General features: G+C 58.0%; 1 protein-coding gene across 14 annotated transcripts in view; it reads left to right on the top strand.

The window, feature by feature from the left end:
- The window catches only part of NRXN2 (neurexin 2), a 98,801-nt gene that overhangs the window by 70,190 nt on the left and 12,254 nt on the right, over positions 1-16,357 (top strand). For 7 of the 14 annotated variants that reach the window (XM_065881926.1, XM_065881927.1, XM_065881925.1 and 4 more), the window contains 4 exons: positions 4,523-4,694; positions 8,937-9,026; positions 12,515-12,840; positions 15,393-15,471. In XM_065881926.1, the coding sequence (XP_065737998.1) occupies positions 4,523-4,694; positions 8,937-9,026; positions 12,515-12,840; positions 15,393-15,471 (667 nt within the window). Of the gene's footprint in view, positions 1-4,522; positions 4,695-8,936; positions 9,027-12,514; positions 12,841-15,392; positions 15,476-15,939; positions 15,949-16,357 lie in introns of all 14 variants that reach the window. The other 7 variants (XM_065881922.1, XM_065881928.1, XM_065881934.1 and 4 more) reach the window with 4 other exon arrangements.

The raw sequence follows: 16,357 nt of genomic DNA, 5'->3' as shown, positions 1-16,357 counted from the left end.
CTGGGGTTTCCAGTCTGTGGTTCCGCACCTGAGACCCATTCTCCTCCTGGTTGTTCACTGAGGCCCTCAGAGCCACCTCCGCTCACCTGAAGCTCCCCAGCTCCCCACCCTGAGACCGTCTGTGTCTCTGACCTTCCGGAATGTAGTCAGGGGCTTCCTTGAGCCTTCCCGGCCGTTCTCCTGCAGCCTGTGGGAACATCCCCACCTTGTGACTGCCCTGGGCTGCTGCCTGCTCACTCCTGCACCGCCTATGCCTCCCACTGTGTCCTGCACCTTTTCCTGTCCCCTCCTTCGGGCCTCCCTGCCCTTGATTACTGTTCCCATGACCTTTGCCCTCCCAGCCGCCCCCTTACCTGGCCTCCCTTACAGCCCTTCTGGCCATATCCCTGCTCATTCCTCCCTGACCTCGGCCCTACCCCACGTCTCTGCTCTGGCCTCCGGTCCCGCTCAGCTCTGCTTTTCTCTGCCCAGCTCCCCTCCTCGCCCTCTGCTGCTTCCCACTGCCTCCCTCTAGGCCCCCCGCCATGCCTGTGGCTCCTCTTCTCACAGTTTCCATCCTAACTCTGGTCTTCGGGCGGCCCCTTTTCTTCCGCCTCTCTCCTCTGGCCCCACACACTTCTCTGTGGCCTCAAGCCTTGCTCCATTTCATTTGTGCTCTTAGCCCCTCCCCTGCCCCCCCGCCCACTGTCTTAACCCTTGGGCCTCTGACCTCAGTCTCCATTTTCCACCTATGCAGCCGCTTACGGCCCCCTCCCTTCCCTGCCCGCATCCCACATAGTGACCCTGGCCAGGACCCCGAGCTGGGAGGGTCGAACAGGCTGGCCAGGCTCTGTGTGCTGGAAGGGTCTGAGTGGGGGGCCCTGAGCTTTCAGGGGAGCGAGGGAGCCAGGGGAGAAGGCTCGTTTGGGCTCTGGCCCCTCCTTACACGACAGCTTTGCAGGGTCCCCAGCCTGCATACCCCTTCCCCGACACGAGGGAGGGAAGGAAGGAGGTCTGAGGAGAGATGGACCGTGGACAGAGCGGAGCTGGAGTAGAAGTGGCAGCTGATGGACACAGGGCCTGGGAGGCCGGGCAGGGAAACGAGGGGGAAAGGAAAGCAGAGTAAGGAGTAGCCTGGGGAGAAGGCCTGCAAGTTCCGTGCGTGTGAGCGTCTCCACTTGCGTGAGAGGCAGTGCGGACGGTGACTGTATGTGACAGTGTGGGCCCCGTGCATGTTGATTGTGTCAGGAGTGCTGGGGTGGCGGCGCCATGGGGGGCAGTCTCGTGGCCTCTGATCGGGTGTGTCGCTCTATATTTGTATTTCTTGGCAGTGTGGCGTTTGCTGCTGTTTCAGTCTCCTGACTCTGCGTGGCAGGTGTGACTGTGTTTCCGGGTCCCTCTCTGTGAGTGAGGGCTGCTGCTCTCTCATTACACAGTCCTGAGAGGTGGTGTGTGGCTTTGGAGCAGATGCCTGGGTTTGAGTCCGTGTCCTTGCTCTGCCCTAGTGCAGTCACCTTGTGTCTCCGAGCCTCAGTGTCCTCATCTGTGTAATGGCATGATAAGCGGACAGAGATGCTCGCAGGTTTAATAAACGAGATCATGTATATAAAGCACTGAGGACATTCACTGCCCAGCCGTAGGAAGCACTGTGTCCACTGATGTCCTGAGCATCTGTGAGCGCCCACCTGGGTGAGTAGATCTGTGGGCATACTGTGTCTGCCTCATTTGACAACTTCTGTTTATACGCCTGAAGGTTTAGGGGACAGGGTTCCCCCAGTGCTGAGGAGAAGGGGCAGGGGGATCAGGGTGCAGGGAGAAGGAGTCTCCTTTGCCCTCCCAGCAGTTGCCCACAGCCCTCGCCTGGTGCCGGGTTATGGAGGAACGAGGGTTATGGAGGAACGAGGCCTGGTGCCTGGTGCTGTAGCCGGCGGGGTGGGGCAGGGCTACCCCTGGGATGAGGAGCCTGGCGAGGGTCGGGGGCCCTGGAGGAAGCGTGGGAGCCATGAGAGAGGTCAGCTCTGAGGGGAGAGCTGGGCACCCGACGGGCTGAAGCCCCCTGGGGCGGCCCCCAAGCCCCCTTCTCCCCTGGTGATATATCAGCTCCCACCGCAGCGTCGTTAGCAGCTCTCAGAGAGTGGGGAGGCGGCAGCAAAATGAGAGAAAAGCAATTTGACGTTTCTAATAAAGCGTCGCTCCACTTTGCCAAATTAATTTTGACTCCCATAATTATTTGCTGTAGGAGCGGCCTCGTTCTCCCACCGCCGCCTAATGAGGTAATTGGGGAATTAGGAATTAATGACTTTAAAAGAAGTGACAACTGACTTCACGTGGGGAGCAGCTCTGGGAGCTGCCTCTCCCCTGGAGTGCACAGCTCTGGGCTCTGGGCTCGGCTGCCTCCTAGGAAACGCAGGTGTCCTGCCTTCCAGCCGCCCTGGACAGCCCTCTGCCATCCCGGCTCCCAGACCACTTTTGCTCCTTGACCGTTGTCACCACCCGGCTGAGCCTCGTGGGGAGAAACCCTCAGAGGCACCCAAGGGGCTGATGCTGTTCTATTACTGACAATAGTACTGAGGTCTGTTCCTCTCACGTGGGGAGCAGAGACCACCCCTTCTCCCTGGATGTCGTCAGTCTGTGGGTGGTGGATGAGTGCGGCTTGCTAGTACCCTTTGTTAGGCAAGCTCGGCCTCAGTTTCCCTGCTTTGCTGCATCTGAGGGACGCTGCACGTGTATGACTCTGTGTGTGTGTGTGTGAGAGTGTGTATGACTCGTGTGTGTGTGTGTGTGTGTGTGTGTGTGCGTGTGTCTTTCCCAGGTTCTAGGAGGGGGAGAACTGGACCCACAGTGGGGAAGGGATAGGGCGTGGGTCTTCAAGTGGGCCACGGCTGCACATCCTGCCCCCCCAGCTCTCTCTGCAAAACCCCAATCCCTGCCCCTTCTGTGAGTCACCCCATCCCCACACCCAGTGCCACCAAGCCTCTCAGCCCTGTTGGGTGCTGGAGGTGGCAACTAAATGCTTCCTCATGCCCAGGCAAGACTGCAACAGTCTTTCAGGAAGACTCCAGGAGTGTAGTGTCTTCTGTGATGATCTGGTCCCCGTGACTGTGTGAGCCTGTGCGAGTGTCTGTCCTGTGTGGGAAGAGGGGTGCAGGAACTCAGGAGGCCGAGTTCGGGGGTGCTGCTGGGTAGTACAGGGGAATGGAATAAGGGCTCAGGTTTAGGGCCGAGTGGGCCTTCCACTGGCTTCTTTAGACGTCTTTGGTCTTGAAGGAAGGTTGGCCTCAGTAGCCTCTCAGATCACCCCCACCTCCAGCACTCTGAGTCAGTGTCTCCCGAGACTGGCGGGCAAAGTGGGAGGGAGCGTTTGGCTTTGGAGTCAGGCCAACTGGGGTTCAAATCTGGGGGTCCTTTCTTATGAGTTGTGAGATTGGGGGAGGTTACTTAGCCTCCCTGAGCCTCAGTTTCCCCCTCAGTAGAATGGGATGCTGTCTATTCCTCAGAGGGTTGCTGTGGGGATGAAGACAGCATGTGTGTACAGTACCCACGGAGGACCTGGCACCATTTAGGGGTTCAGTGAGGCTCTCCCTCTCACTCTGGCACCATGGACAGAACTCTTCCTGGGCTGGATCCTGGGTGGCCTCTGAAGGGTTCCCTATGCAGGTCCTCTCCGGAGCCTGGGCCTGGGAGAGGTTGCTCAGACTGACTCTTTGCTCCCCTTCTCCAGGCCTCAGTCCCTGTCTTTCCTCTTCCTGTCCCTTCCCAGCTGCCGGCCCTATCCTCTACCATTACACCCCCAAGCTCACCTTCCCTTAATAAGCCCAACATGGTTTGTCTTCTTGTTCTCTTTCTATACCTGACTCCCTCCAAAACACACAGTCCAGACCTTGCGCCTGTGCCCCCTTGACTGCAAAGGGGCTGCCCCTGCACTCAGGCCTGACCTCCATGGCTGACACCTGCCAATGCCCTGGTGCCAGAGCCCTCAGGGACTCGCCCAGTGCAGAACATGCAGGGGAGGCGAGGGTTGAACTTGGAGGTGTGAGGAGTAGGGAGGCCAGACCCTCCTCAGGCACAGGGCTGGCTTCTGTGGATTTCTCTGTTGGCTGTGCCTTGGTGAAGCCTCCACCTTCTGTGGTCCCACTGGTCCTGGGTTCCTCTTGGTCGTCCCTGTCTGGGGCCTGGAGGCTCAGTGCCTCTTGCATGGAGGAGGTGCCCTGTGAACATTTGTGAACATTTTGATTGAACCAAAAAGCAACAGGCAGGTGTGGTCAGTGGAAGTGCTCCAGGCCCATGCTGTGCACCCCACGGTGGCTTCCCCAACCTCTCTGAACCTCAGTTACTCCCTTGCTTGCATATGAGGCAGGGAGGGGACAAGCCTGCCCACCTCCTTGGGCAGGTGAAAAGGTCCAGTAAAGACGCGGCTGGGAGAGGTGTGTTGTAAAGCTGTTAAATGCTGCAGAGCTGGACCGGTGGTGTTCACAGGTGGAGTTCTAGAAGGAGTGAACGGTCTCTCCCTCCGGATCCCTGACCTCTACCTCCCTGTCCCCAGGACCAGGGCACCGTGGGGGTGATCTTTAACGTGGGCACGGACGACATTACCATCGACGAGCCCAACGCCATCGTGAGCGACGGCAAATACCACGTGGTGCGCTTCACTCGAAGCGGCGGCAATGCCACCTTGCAGGTGGACAGCTGGCCGGTCAACGAGCGGTACCCGGCAGGTAGGCGGCGCGGGGCGCAGGGGAGGTGCGGGGCAGGGCGGGGCAGGGCGGGGCAGGGCGGGCGAGGCGGCCTCTGATAGGAGAGCTGCCTGCACCGGGGGCGGGGTTAAGTGGTGAGGCTTTCGGGTGCGGGAAAGGCGTGGCTTGTAGGGGCGGGACGATGGCGGGGCAGGGCTAAAGGGAAAAGTTGGGATTTGTAGGGTGGGGGCGAGACTGTGGGAGTGGGTCAGCTAGGAGGGAGGCGGCACAGCTGAACAGGGAAGGATGCAAGGTCAGGGTCCAGTTTGTGGATGGGGGAGGAGAGGAGGGAAGGAAGGTAGAAGTAGGGAGAGTCTGTCGTAATTGAGGGAAGGATGAGTTGAGAAAAGAGGGACAGGCGGAAATGGGGAGGCAGATGCAGAAACCAAAGAGAGAAGATCCAGAAGTAACCCAAAACGGATCTTGGCAAGGAGGCAGGACTGTTCCCAAGGATAGAACCAAGGCAAGAACCCAGGTCTTTACAAAGAGCAAGTCAAAAGTTCATATTAGGTGATCTCGATAAAGGAAGAGAAGTAACCATGGAGACCCAGAGAAAAGGAACCCCAGGGTCTCAAGAAGTAAGGGACATGGTGAAAAGGAGAGAACGACAAGTGACAACGAGAGCGAAAAATAGGTCAAGTGCCTTCAACAAACCTTCATCGACAACCTACTAGTATCAGGTCCTGTGCCGCGCCCTGAGGACACAGCATACAGCCCCTGCTTGCAGGGAGCTCACAGTCTTGGGGCTGGGGGAGCACGGGGGTGCAAAGAGACCCAGTTCAACAGTGTGACAGCTGTGGTGGCCGAGGACAAACCAAGGTCTGAGGAGCACAGGGGAGGGACAGAAATGAGGACCTGAAAGAAATGAGGAGGCAGAGACTCTGCAAGAATCTGAGGGAGGCAGAGAAAGAGCCTCAGAGTGAGAGGAAACCAGAGGAGGAGCAAGGGAGAGATATGGAAATAGTCACCCAGACAGAAGCGGAGACGGAGGTAGCTCCCAGAGGCATGCAGGGAGATATATGGAGCCGCTGTCGTGCAGACCCAGCCAGCGAGAGAGGAGGTGGCCAGAGCCTTGGGAGGGAGAGGAAGAGAGCCCCAGTGCGGGAGATGAAGAGGGAGGGGAAGTGGAGGTACTGCAGAAGAACCGCAGAAACACAGAGATGTGGAGATACAGGCTGAGCAACACTGCAGAGTCACACGCGCGGGTGCTGACTGAGAAGCAGCCCCTGAGAAGCAGAGAGAGCGTCTTCGGGCTCAGCCCCTCTCCTGGCAGAAGTGATGCCCAGAGAAGCTGCCCCATGCTGGCTGAGAGAGCCGTGGGCAGAAGGACAGTGAGAGGTTCAAGTGCACAAACCCTCATGGACCCGCTTATATGCTAGGATGAAAATGCCAGTGTGGGCTCACAACTCACAGTCATGTAGGCTTGTACCCAGACACTTTCAGGCAGGCCCTGGAAATAAAGAGAACCACACGGCCCCCTAAGAAACTCAGAGGCTGACAAACACACAGGCCAGCCCCAGACACACAGACAACTGCAAATATTCATACGGTCAGACAGACACAAGGAAGAAAAAGTACTACTGTGGGATGCCAGCTTACACCAGGGCCTGGGCATGTGTAGGGCAACTCAGGCACATAAACGCTCCCATGCTGAGTCCCACAGATGCGCAGACACTGACAGGCCAGGCTCTGTGGGCATCAGACTTTGCTCTGTCTTAGACACACACACCAGGGCAACCTTTGTAGCAGTGAAGACACCAGCCTACACTGGACAAGGCTGGACTTGGGGAGCATGAAGGCTTTACCATGTCAAGCCAGAGCTCCTCCCCTTGGAGCCCAGTAGGCTGGATGCGAGGTTAGAGGAGTCACGCCTTCTCTCCTCTGCTCAGGTACCCCTGGCTGGGGTGCGGAAGGCCACTGGGTGCCCCCTTACCTGCCAAGCAGAGCACCGTGAGGGCCTGGTGGCTGCCTGTGTGCCCTGTGACAGCACATCCCTTACGAAAGCCGAGAGTCACCCTGAGCAACAGCAGTGTGCATGGCCCAGACTCAGGGAGCTCAGAGACACAGCCCAGGGACTCCGAGTCAGCAGGACCAGGCTTTAAATCCTGGGTCTCCGACTGACAAGCTGTGTGACCTTGGACAAGTCATTTAGCTCCTCTGGATCTCAGTTTCTACCTGTGAAAGTTGGGGATAATATCTACCTCATAGCCGTACTGTGAGAGTTCCGTGAGATAACCTAAGGGGAGTGCTAGAATGGCGTGGCGTAGCAGAGGTGCTCAGAGGTGCTGTGTAAATGGAGCTTTTGTTAGAATTGTTATGTGTGCCGCTGAGACACACATACATTCTTCCCTCCTTCTCAGGACCCACACACAAATACATGCCACACACAGACACACAGACGCACCCACAACTATCCCAGTGCAGGTAGGTCCCTGAATGCCTCCTGCCCTCCTGCCTCTCTGCCTCTGTCTGTGTGTGCCCTCTCCCTCCCTTCCCCCATCTGACACTCTTCTGGCTACTATACTTCTCCTCCAGTGTCTTCTAGGGCCCCTCTCAGCCCCGTCCCTAGGGCTGTGCTACCTCTAACAGAACACAGGACACTGCTGGTCACTTGCCAGTCTCTCCTGCTTGGCTGGGGCTCCCGGTGGTCAAGGACTGGACGTTCATCTTTGCATCTCCAGTACCCAGCACCAGGAACAGAACAGGCACTCAAGAAATGTTTGTTGAGTGACTAAACAAATGGATGATCCATTTTTGTCTGAAACACAAGTGACCTGAATCTGTGGATTCAGAACCTGTGGAATCTGTGGGAAGGCAGGGTCTCATTGCCTTGTAAGCACCTAGGGAGGCCCCATCCATGCTCGTGTGAATACACCATGGACTCATTAACGGGATGTGTACGCAGGCAGGCCCAGGCCCAGGTCTCATTGGGCAGGTAGTACAGCTGTGCAGTGGGAGATGAGAGGGAAAATGCCCCCGGCATGCATGTTACTGAACATCGTGTAAGTGGTTTCCGTGGGTAGAGTGGCCAGATTTCCAAAGGAAATCATTTCCATTTCCACGGCTGCAGTTTGGGATCACCCACAGCCTTGGGGAAGAGCTCACAGGACACACAGACACAGACAGACAGACACACGCACACACACACACACACACATCCTCCTTCCTCCCTGTGAGTGGAGAGAAGAACAGGTGTGTATCCAGTTGGGCAGCCAGGGTTGAGAGGAGGGGCGGAGGTTAGGAATTGTGGGGGGAGGAACCTGAAGGAGGAAGGCTCAAGTGGGAGCTGGACTGGGCTCCCCAGGGCCGGAAGGAGAGGGGACCTGAGCGGACAGGAGTCTGAGGGTCTTGGAATGAAGCTGAGAGAGAGGGGAAGAGAGCAAGGTGCCACCAGGCAGAGGAGGGCTGGGGCGCCTGTAGGGTGGACCAGGGGTGGAAGAGGTGAGATGCAAAGGGTGGGCGAGGTGGCTGGGTGACATCCAGCTGCCACAAGCAGGCACCTGTGCCCAGGGTGAGAAGCCGGAAGTGCCTGCAGTGAGAGCAGCGGGGGGGGGGGGGGGGGGGGGGGCGGGGGGGGCGTGGGGGGATTCAGGTGGAAGCTGGTGGTGGGGTGGGGGGTGGTGGGAGGTGAGGGGAAGCTGGGGGTTGAGCACGGAAGGTAAAGGGAGCCGAGGGGGCTTCGAGAAGTGGTTGAAATCTCACTGTTAAATGCGTGTGCTGGGCCACCCCTTAAATGCCGCATAAACCCCCTGCTTAACCCGTCCCTCCCACTTCTAAACAGCCCTCTAAACGCAGTAACCCGCCGGGCCACTGAGGCCTCCCACCCCCTAACTTAAACCCGCTAAATGCCCCTCCCCGTCCCTCTGCCCCCCTCTGGGATGGGGAAGGAAGTGGGCAGACAGGGAGAGCACAGACAAACCTGTTTAACCTCTGACCTTTGACCTTCCAGCTGCCTTTTCTTCCTTTCCCCTTTCCTTTTCTTCTTTGTCCCTCTCTTTTTCTTTGGGTCGCTCCCGCCCCCAGGGTGGGGCTGGCTCTGCATGGGAGCCTAGGGAGGGGGACCGGAGGGGGGATGAGGGACCTGCGTTTCTTCTCCCGCCTTGGGTGGACCTGGCCCCCTCTCCGTTGAATGTCGCTGCTTACTCTGAGTCTCCTGAGAAATGCATAATTACTTTTCTAATTTCGCCGCCTGAGAAACCTACTGTCTTTCTAAACTTTTCCAAGGAAACTTTGATAACGAGCGCCTGGCGATTGCTAGACAGAGAATCCCCTACCGGCTTGGTCGAGTAGTAGATGAATGGCTGCTCGACAAAGGTAATTAACCAGAATTAATTAATTAATTAATTAATTAACTTTAAAAACACTATCTTAAAGGTGCAGAGCTCTCTCTTTCCCCATCCGTGCCTTCCCCATCGCCCACCCCCTAGTGAAAGGACAATTGTCCGGCCAGGTTGTTCCCTTCCTCTCTGTTGTCCAGGGTCCCTGTCTTTTAGAGTGGTGGTTTGGGCAGGGGAGGGGCTTTTCCTAGAAGACGGAGAGTCCTTGGTCTCTTTCTAAACCTGGGAAGGGACTAGGGTCATAGGGGAGATCCTGGAACCCCTCCAGGAAAGCAGGCTGGAGTGCGGGTTGGGAGGGAGCTGCCCTGTTGGCTCAGAGGTTTTGTCAAGGGCCACCTGAGGGCCACAGCACACTGAGAAACAGGAAGGCTTTGGGAAGCAACAAGTGCTGGTCCTAGGATCCAAAGGCAGGTGGGAAGGGTCCACAAGGGTCATCTGAGGAGCAAAGGGAAGAGTGGGGGGCTCAGATCCTACTGGAAAGACTGCCACCCTGAGAGAGTGTCTGTGGGACTGCCATCTCTGGAACGGGCCCACCTTGGTCCGGAAGGTCTCCTAGAAGCAGTGGAGGTTGCAGGGAGACTAGGAGATGGGGAAGAGGTGGCCATCCCATGGGGATTCCTGTGCCTGCTGAGCTGATGAGGAAGACAGAACAGGCTGGCTAAGTGGCCGTATGTGTGAGGCGCTGCTGGGTGTGAGGGAGAAGGCCACTTGTCACCAAGGGAAGTTGGGGCCAAGGGCAAAGCCATCCCATTCCCTTTGGAGAGGGGGCGAGCTCTGTACCTCTAAGGCTAAACTCTAGGGGGGAAGTAGAACTGTTAAACCTCCACCTAACCAGCTGATAACTGTGCTTTTAAATGTCCACTGGGGCCTGCCCCAACTAAAACCCCCAATGTCACTTCCAGCCCCCAACGTGGCCAGCGGGGACTAAACATGCTGATAACCAGATGTGATAAATCCATAACAGGACAAAAAGTTAAAGGGACTAACAGACATCGCTAAAACCTACAGCCCCCAGCCACACTGGGCTGCTCTCTCCAGCGGGGTGAACTTTAACCCTTTGAGGAGTTCATGGTGGGTGGGGCCCCAGAGGCCTAGTTGGCTCACCTGTGTAGCTTCCTCTCCATTACCCACCTCCTTCTCCCGGAATCAGAGAGGCCAAGGGAGCAGCTTGGGCTGAGGCTGGGACAACTTGTGACCCCAAGGGTAGGGAGAGCCGGACAGGCCCGGTAGGGGGGTGGGGGTGGGGGGACTTGTGGTCCAGATGAGAGAAGAGCTCCTGCCGGCGGTTTGGAACCCCAGGCATCCTTTAACTAGCTGCAGGGTCACATCTTCTCTTTAGCCCTCTATTTCCTCTTCTAGAAAGTGAAGGGTTGGGCCACATACTCTAGTATTTCCCAGAGTGTGGCTGGAGGAGCTCACTTGCTGCATGGCCTTGCTCAAGGCTTCCCCTTCCCGAGCCTCAGTTCCCTCCTCGGGGAGACAGGGCTGGTGATCCCAGCTCAGCCTGCCTCACACCGGGTGCTGTGAGGATGAGATGAAATGAGGAGCAGGAAAGTATTTGAGCACAAAAGCTGGGCATTCTTGGAGTGACTACTTTACTGTCAGCACCTGGCGTGTGGTAGGTTCTCAATAAATATTTATTGAGTGAATCCATTTTCCAGTTCCAAAACATGTCCTGTGAAGCATAAGTCCCATGAGATGCTTCACGATAAAGAGATTTGTGGTTATAAAAAAGAGAGAGAGAAAGAGAGAGAGATTTGTGGTGAAATGAGCTTGAGAAGTCTGAATCCTGTTTCTTCCTCTTGGAGATGCATATGGACATGGATTTTAATAAAGGCTCTGAGAGGTCCTGTGAGAGACAAACCTCTTGTGTAATTGTGAAATGTTTGTTTTCCAAACTCATTTGACCACTGTGAACCTTCTCCCCTTCGTTTTTCTCATAATTCTCATATGCGGGAATAAACTCTGGACACAGTGCTCCTTAAGGGCCTCTCTGGGTCTGGTGTCCAGCTGCCACTCACTAGTTCTCCGCTTCTGTGGGCTCCGGCTCCCCCATCTGTAAGATGGTGACCCTGCTCCAGGCCTGAGGGATGTGCTGGGCGGAGGGAGAGCTGGAGGAGGTACAGAGGTTGAGCAGAGGGGCCGAGCAGACACACCCCTGGCTGATCATTGACCAGAGGCCAGACAGATGCTTGGGTGCCCCAGAGGCCTGGGTGTCCCAGGGAAACTGTGTTGCCAACGAGGGTGTGGGTTTCACAAGTTGGACTGTCCTCAGCCCAGGTTTGGGGGGCAGGGCTTACAGGCACGTAACTCTAAACCAGATCTTTAACAAAGCACTAACCAGAGGCTAACAAGGGCTAAGCCAGGTCTTAAACACCCCCAGCACCAGCAGCTGAAGGTCCAGGGGAGCAGGGGGCAACTTAGTAGTTCCTCTGACCCTCTCCCCCCAAAAATAAGCAACATCAAAACCAAAGTTAAATCTAAACTTAAACACAATAAATATCTTTTCTAAAAACCAAACCAAAGCAACAAACTCAGAGGGTTAAACTGACCCCCAGATCCATTAAAACCAAACAGAACAGCCAAACCCCACCCAGGTGGGAATGCTGAGGTGTAACTATTAAGTAAAGAGCGAGGTTGGAGCTGGAGTGGGTGTGTTTGGGCTGTCAGCGAGCGAAGCAAGGTCCCTTTAACATTTTCCATCTCTGTGCTTGCACATCCTGGCGGGGAAGGAAGGTCTCTGCTCTCCGGGGCCTGATCCCCAGGCAGTGGCTGGGCCTTGGAGGGGAAGAGGAGAGAGGGGGGCCTGGCCAGAGGTCAGAGGGCCTGGTGGTGGCTGGGAGGGTGGCGTGAGGTCCGCGGCTGCTCCCAGCCTCACGCTGGCGCTCCTCCCATGCGCTGTCCACCCCTCGGTCTCATCTCCATCCCTGCCCTGACATGCACTGACCATGTGGCCTGGCAGTCGCTGCTCTGTCTCTGCCTTTTTGTCTCCTCTACCTGCTGCTTCCGAGGGTTCTGTGGCTTGGGGCTGGACACTGGGTGTGGGAAGTTTGGGGAAGCACAGAGGGAAGATGGGGGGTCAAACTGAGGGAAGGGAAAGAAGGGGAGCGATGCCCCTAGAGCAGGAGAGGAGGGGGGATGGGAAGGCCAGAGGCATGAGCATGGTGGGGAGAGTGGGGAGCTGGGCCCCCTTTCCGAGCCCAAGTGTGTCCTGGAGACCCTTCCTGTCCAGGGTCCCTACCTGGCTGGGCTGGGCTAGTGGCTGACAAGGACTTTCCTTTTGGTGTCTGCCCCTTCCTCCTTTCTCCCTCCCCACCCCACCCCCACTTGCTGGTTTCCACCTCCACCCCTCCTTCCCTCCCTTGGATCTCCATCCATTCTCCCTATCCCTTTCCGGTCTCCCCCCCCCCCCACTGCCTGCCCCCGCCTCTGTCTGTCATTCCTGCCCCTTCCCCTCCTCCCCAGGCCGCCAGCTGACCATCTTCAACAGCCAGGCTGCCATCAAGATTGGGGGCCGGGATCAGGGCCGCCCTTTCCAGGGCCAGGTGTCCGGCCTCTACTACAATGGGCTCAAGGTGCTGGCGCTGGCCGCCGAGAGCGACCCCAACGTGCGGACCGAGGGCCACCTGCGCCTGGTGGGGGAGGGGCCGTCCGTGCTGCTCAGTGCGGAGACCACGGCCACCACCCTGCTGGCCGACATGGCTACCACCATCATGGAGACCACCACCACCATGGCCACCACCACCACGCGCCGGGGCCGCTCCCCCACGCTGAGGGACAGCACCACCCAGGTGAGGGCCCCTCCGCCGGTGCACGAGGAACGGGGCTCCAGGTGGGGAATAGGGCTGATGTCTGCATAGCAACTGTGGCGCTCAGGAAGGGTCTGAGGGGACTGTGGTTTAGGTGGGGCTGGCAAGGTCTCCTTTCTTTCTTTTTTTAAAAATATATTTGTTTATTTATTTATTTGGTTGTGCCGGGTCTTAGTTGTGGCAAGCGGGCTCCTTAGTTGTGCCTCGCCAGCTCCTTAGTTGTGGCATGCAAACTCTTAGTTGCAGCATGCATGTGGGATCTAGTTTCCTGACCAGGGATTGAACCCAGGCCCCCGGCATTTGGAGCACGGAGTCTTAACCACTGCACCACTAGGGAAGTCCCCAAGGTCTCCTTTCTCGAAGCGGTTGTCACCCTGATGACCAGGGATGTTGTAGATGTGGAGGTGACCACTATTTCTAGGGGGGCCATTCCCAGAGTTGAGGGGGAGTTTGGTACCTAGCTAGACCAGGGAAGACCACCCCACTTATGAGAGAGGAAGTCCAGGCTGGGGATGAGGGGTGGAATGAACCCCTCTGCCTGCCCCATAATGAAGGTGACACCCAGTGTTGTGTGGGCATCGAGGGAGAGACGGAGGGAGCCAGGATGGCGTCGCTTTGCGCAGGGCACAGAGACGACAGCACTGGAGGGGCTAGTGGCTCACCCAGTGGTGGCAGCCCCTCTCCAGAGGCTGATGGAAGCAGGAGCAGCCTCTCCCTGATGGCTGGTGTCCTTGCAGTGAGACTGCCAGCCCGCTGCCTTCACACGTCCTCTCCGTGTGACCTTGAGTAGACACCGCCGTGTCGCAGGCCTCAGTGTCCTCCATGCCTGTGCCTCAGAGCTGGGGCTGGTACAGACAGTCCCCTGGTGCTTTACCCTCCCTCCCCACTGCCTGCCCCACCTGCTCAGGTGCTCTCCCTGTGTCAGGTTTGAATTTATCTTCTCTTGCACCCAGGGGAGCACCGGAGGGGGCTGTACCTGAGAATGAGGCTCCACTGGGGAAGGACAGGCCTGGCTTTCCTGGTGGCCAAAGCCGATTGAGTATATGTGACTTACCAAGCATGCCCTGGAATGCAGCTGAGTTTTCTAGTTGTTGCTGCCGGTCATTGTTGGCCAGCGGGGGGAGGGCTCACACCTGGCGCACTGGACCTTGCTCAGTCACCCTGCTCCCTCTGCCCAAGCTACTTCTGGCCCCCATCACACATGGCTGTGGGCCTCTGGGCCTGGAGGGACCTCTGCCCTCCCAAGGTGAGGGAGGGGCTGGGTCAGCCATGGGGCCGTGTCCTGCCTCCACTGCCAGCCCTCCTTCAGCCTCTGTAAATGAGGGCTGGGTTCTCTGAGCTGCAGTCCCCTCGTCCCTGCCCGTCAGTGCTGCAGGGGCCTGGGTCTGGCTGACAGCCTCGTCCAGGCAAGAGAGTCAAGCCTGAGCCCCCTTCCGTTCTGCCTTCAATGCCAAGAAAATCGAGGGGACCTGAATGCCAGGCCTTGCCCTAGGGAGCGGGGAGCCCTGGGAGAAAGGCCTGGCTCTAGCCAAGGTTGGGCACCGGCCATTCCCAATGCCCAATGGCAAGAAGGGCTGTCCAGTCTCAGTGTGAGGTGATGGGCAGACCATCCAGGTAGAAGGGAAGGGTGGGGTTCTAGGGGTCATAGCTGTGCTGGTGGAGCCTGCACAGGGGAGACTGGCGCAGAGGGGCGGAGATGCAGAAGGAAAATTAGTCTTCCAGATCCCACCTTGCCCTTGGGTGAGGGCTGCAGTGTCCGAAGCTCAGGGGGTGGGGAAGAAGCAAGATGTGACCGTTTCACCCCCTACCCACCCCAGACTCCTCCCATCCTTGGCCTTCAGCCTGGCCCTCTCCCTGCACCCGAAGTCTCTCAGAGTCCGTTCCTGCTTGGATTCTGGGTTTCCCTCCTTGAGTTTCTTCCCTAGCACCCCCTGAGAATCCCCCCCACCCCTTAACACTCACTCATCTTGGGGATTCTCTTTCTTTGCAAGCAGGAGGAGAGAAAATGCTGACAAAGTCGACTCCTGTTGTCATGGCAACCACAGCCCTAATTACCGTATGCAGCCCGGTTTCCAGGCTCCAGGAAGGGGGTTGGGAGAGAGATGAAGGTGGTGGGGTGGTGAGGCTGGAGCCAAGAAACCCCCCAGGTCCTGCTCCGTGTCTGCCTGTACTGGCCTCCAGAGGCCCCTGTGCTTCACCTCCCTGCTGCCCCGGGCCCCCTCGCTCTGGCCCTGCAGTCCCAGTTCCGGGGTCCAGTCTCCCAGGCTTCCCAGAAATAAATGGCACAACGTGTGCTGTTTCATTGATCCCCGGGAGCGAGGGAACCGCTGCAGGGCAGGCGCTGTTCAGTTTGCCTTTGCACAAGGGAGGTGGAGGCCCATGGTCACCCAGCGAGCGATGAGAGAGCTGGGGTGTGGACCAGGGTGTGTGTCTCAGCCCAGGGCCCATCCCCTGTGCCTCAAGAGGTGGCTGTGGGGCCTGCTGACCCAGCCTGGAACCCTCTTCTTTCCCCCCACCCTCCTCTCGCCCCCAAGAACACAGATGACCTCCTGGTGGCCTCGGCCGAGTGTCCGAGCGACGACGAGGACCTAGAGGAGTGTGAGCCCAGTACTGGTGAGTGCCTTTCCCCCCTCCCCTGCCCCGGGCCCGCTGCAACACTGATGGGAGGGGGGCGACTGTCCCTGCCACCTGGCCCGAGCCCGAGGGGCCTGCTGCCAGGCCTTAACTTTCCCTGGTAGCTTCCTTTCCCCTCCTACCATTGCCCCAGGTCCCGCAAATGCCCCCTGGCGAGGCAGTTTCTGGCGTTTTGGTGCCCCTCAGAGATAGTGAGGTCCTTAGCTTGGGGTCCTGGGGTTGAGGGCCAAGGGATGCTGGGAGGGAAAGAGGGAGACTTTTCCCTAGAAAGATGAGTAACTGCAGCTCCCATGAATCCTTAGGGTGTGTGTGTCGGGGGGCGGGGTGTGTGGGGGATGGGGATGGGGAACACAGGCCTAGGAACTACAATTCCCATCGACTCCTGGGTCCAGAACTACAACTCCCATCAGTCCCCGAGGCCTGGTGTTCTTTTGGTCGCTAGAAGAGGAGGTCTCTGCTGGCTCCTGAACCCTCCTCATTCCCAGAGTCAGGGAGGTGGCCAGACACTGCCGGGGCTGCCAGGCCCAGCTCGGGCAGTTACTACACAGTGTCGGGCAGCATGCTGGGTAGGAGGTGTCCCAGCCAGACATGAGGTCCCCCGGGGAGATTGGGCCTGGGGTCTGGTCCAGATTTCTAGTTGGGGAGCTGCTATAGGAGGAGAGCAGAGCTGGTAGGGAAGGCTTACAGGGGGAGGCATTCCAGGGCTCTACTTGATGCTTCCAGCTGGAGAGAAGGGTGCAGCCCCAGAGAGAGAGAGACCAGATTGGCAAGGCAGGGGTGGGCCTTGGGTGCCGACTCAGAAGTGTGGGGTGTGGAACGGCACAGGGGGTGCCTCTGAACAGGTGGGCGGTGGCTGGGAGGAGCT

This window comes from Phocoena phocoena, chromosome 8 (genome assembly GCF_963924675.1).
Source record: "Phocoena phocoena chromosome 8, mPhoPho1.1, whole genome shotgun sequence".
Classification (NCBI taxonomy): Eukaryota; Metazoa; Chordata; class Mammalia; order Artiodactyla; family Phocoenidae; genus Phocoena; species Phocoena phocoena.
The sequence above is the reverse complement of the archived record's forward strand: the minus strand, read 5'-3'. Positions and strand labels throughout refer to the sequence as shown.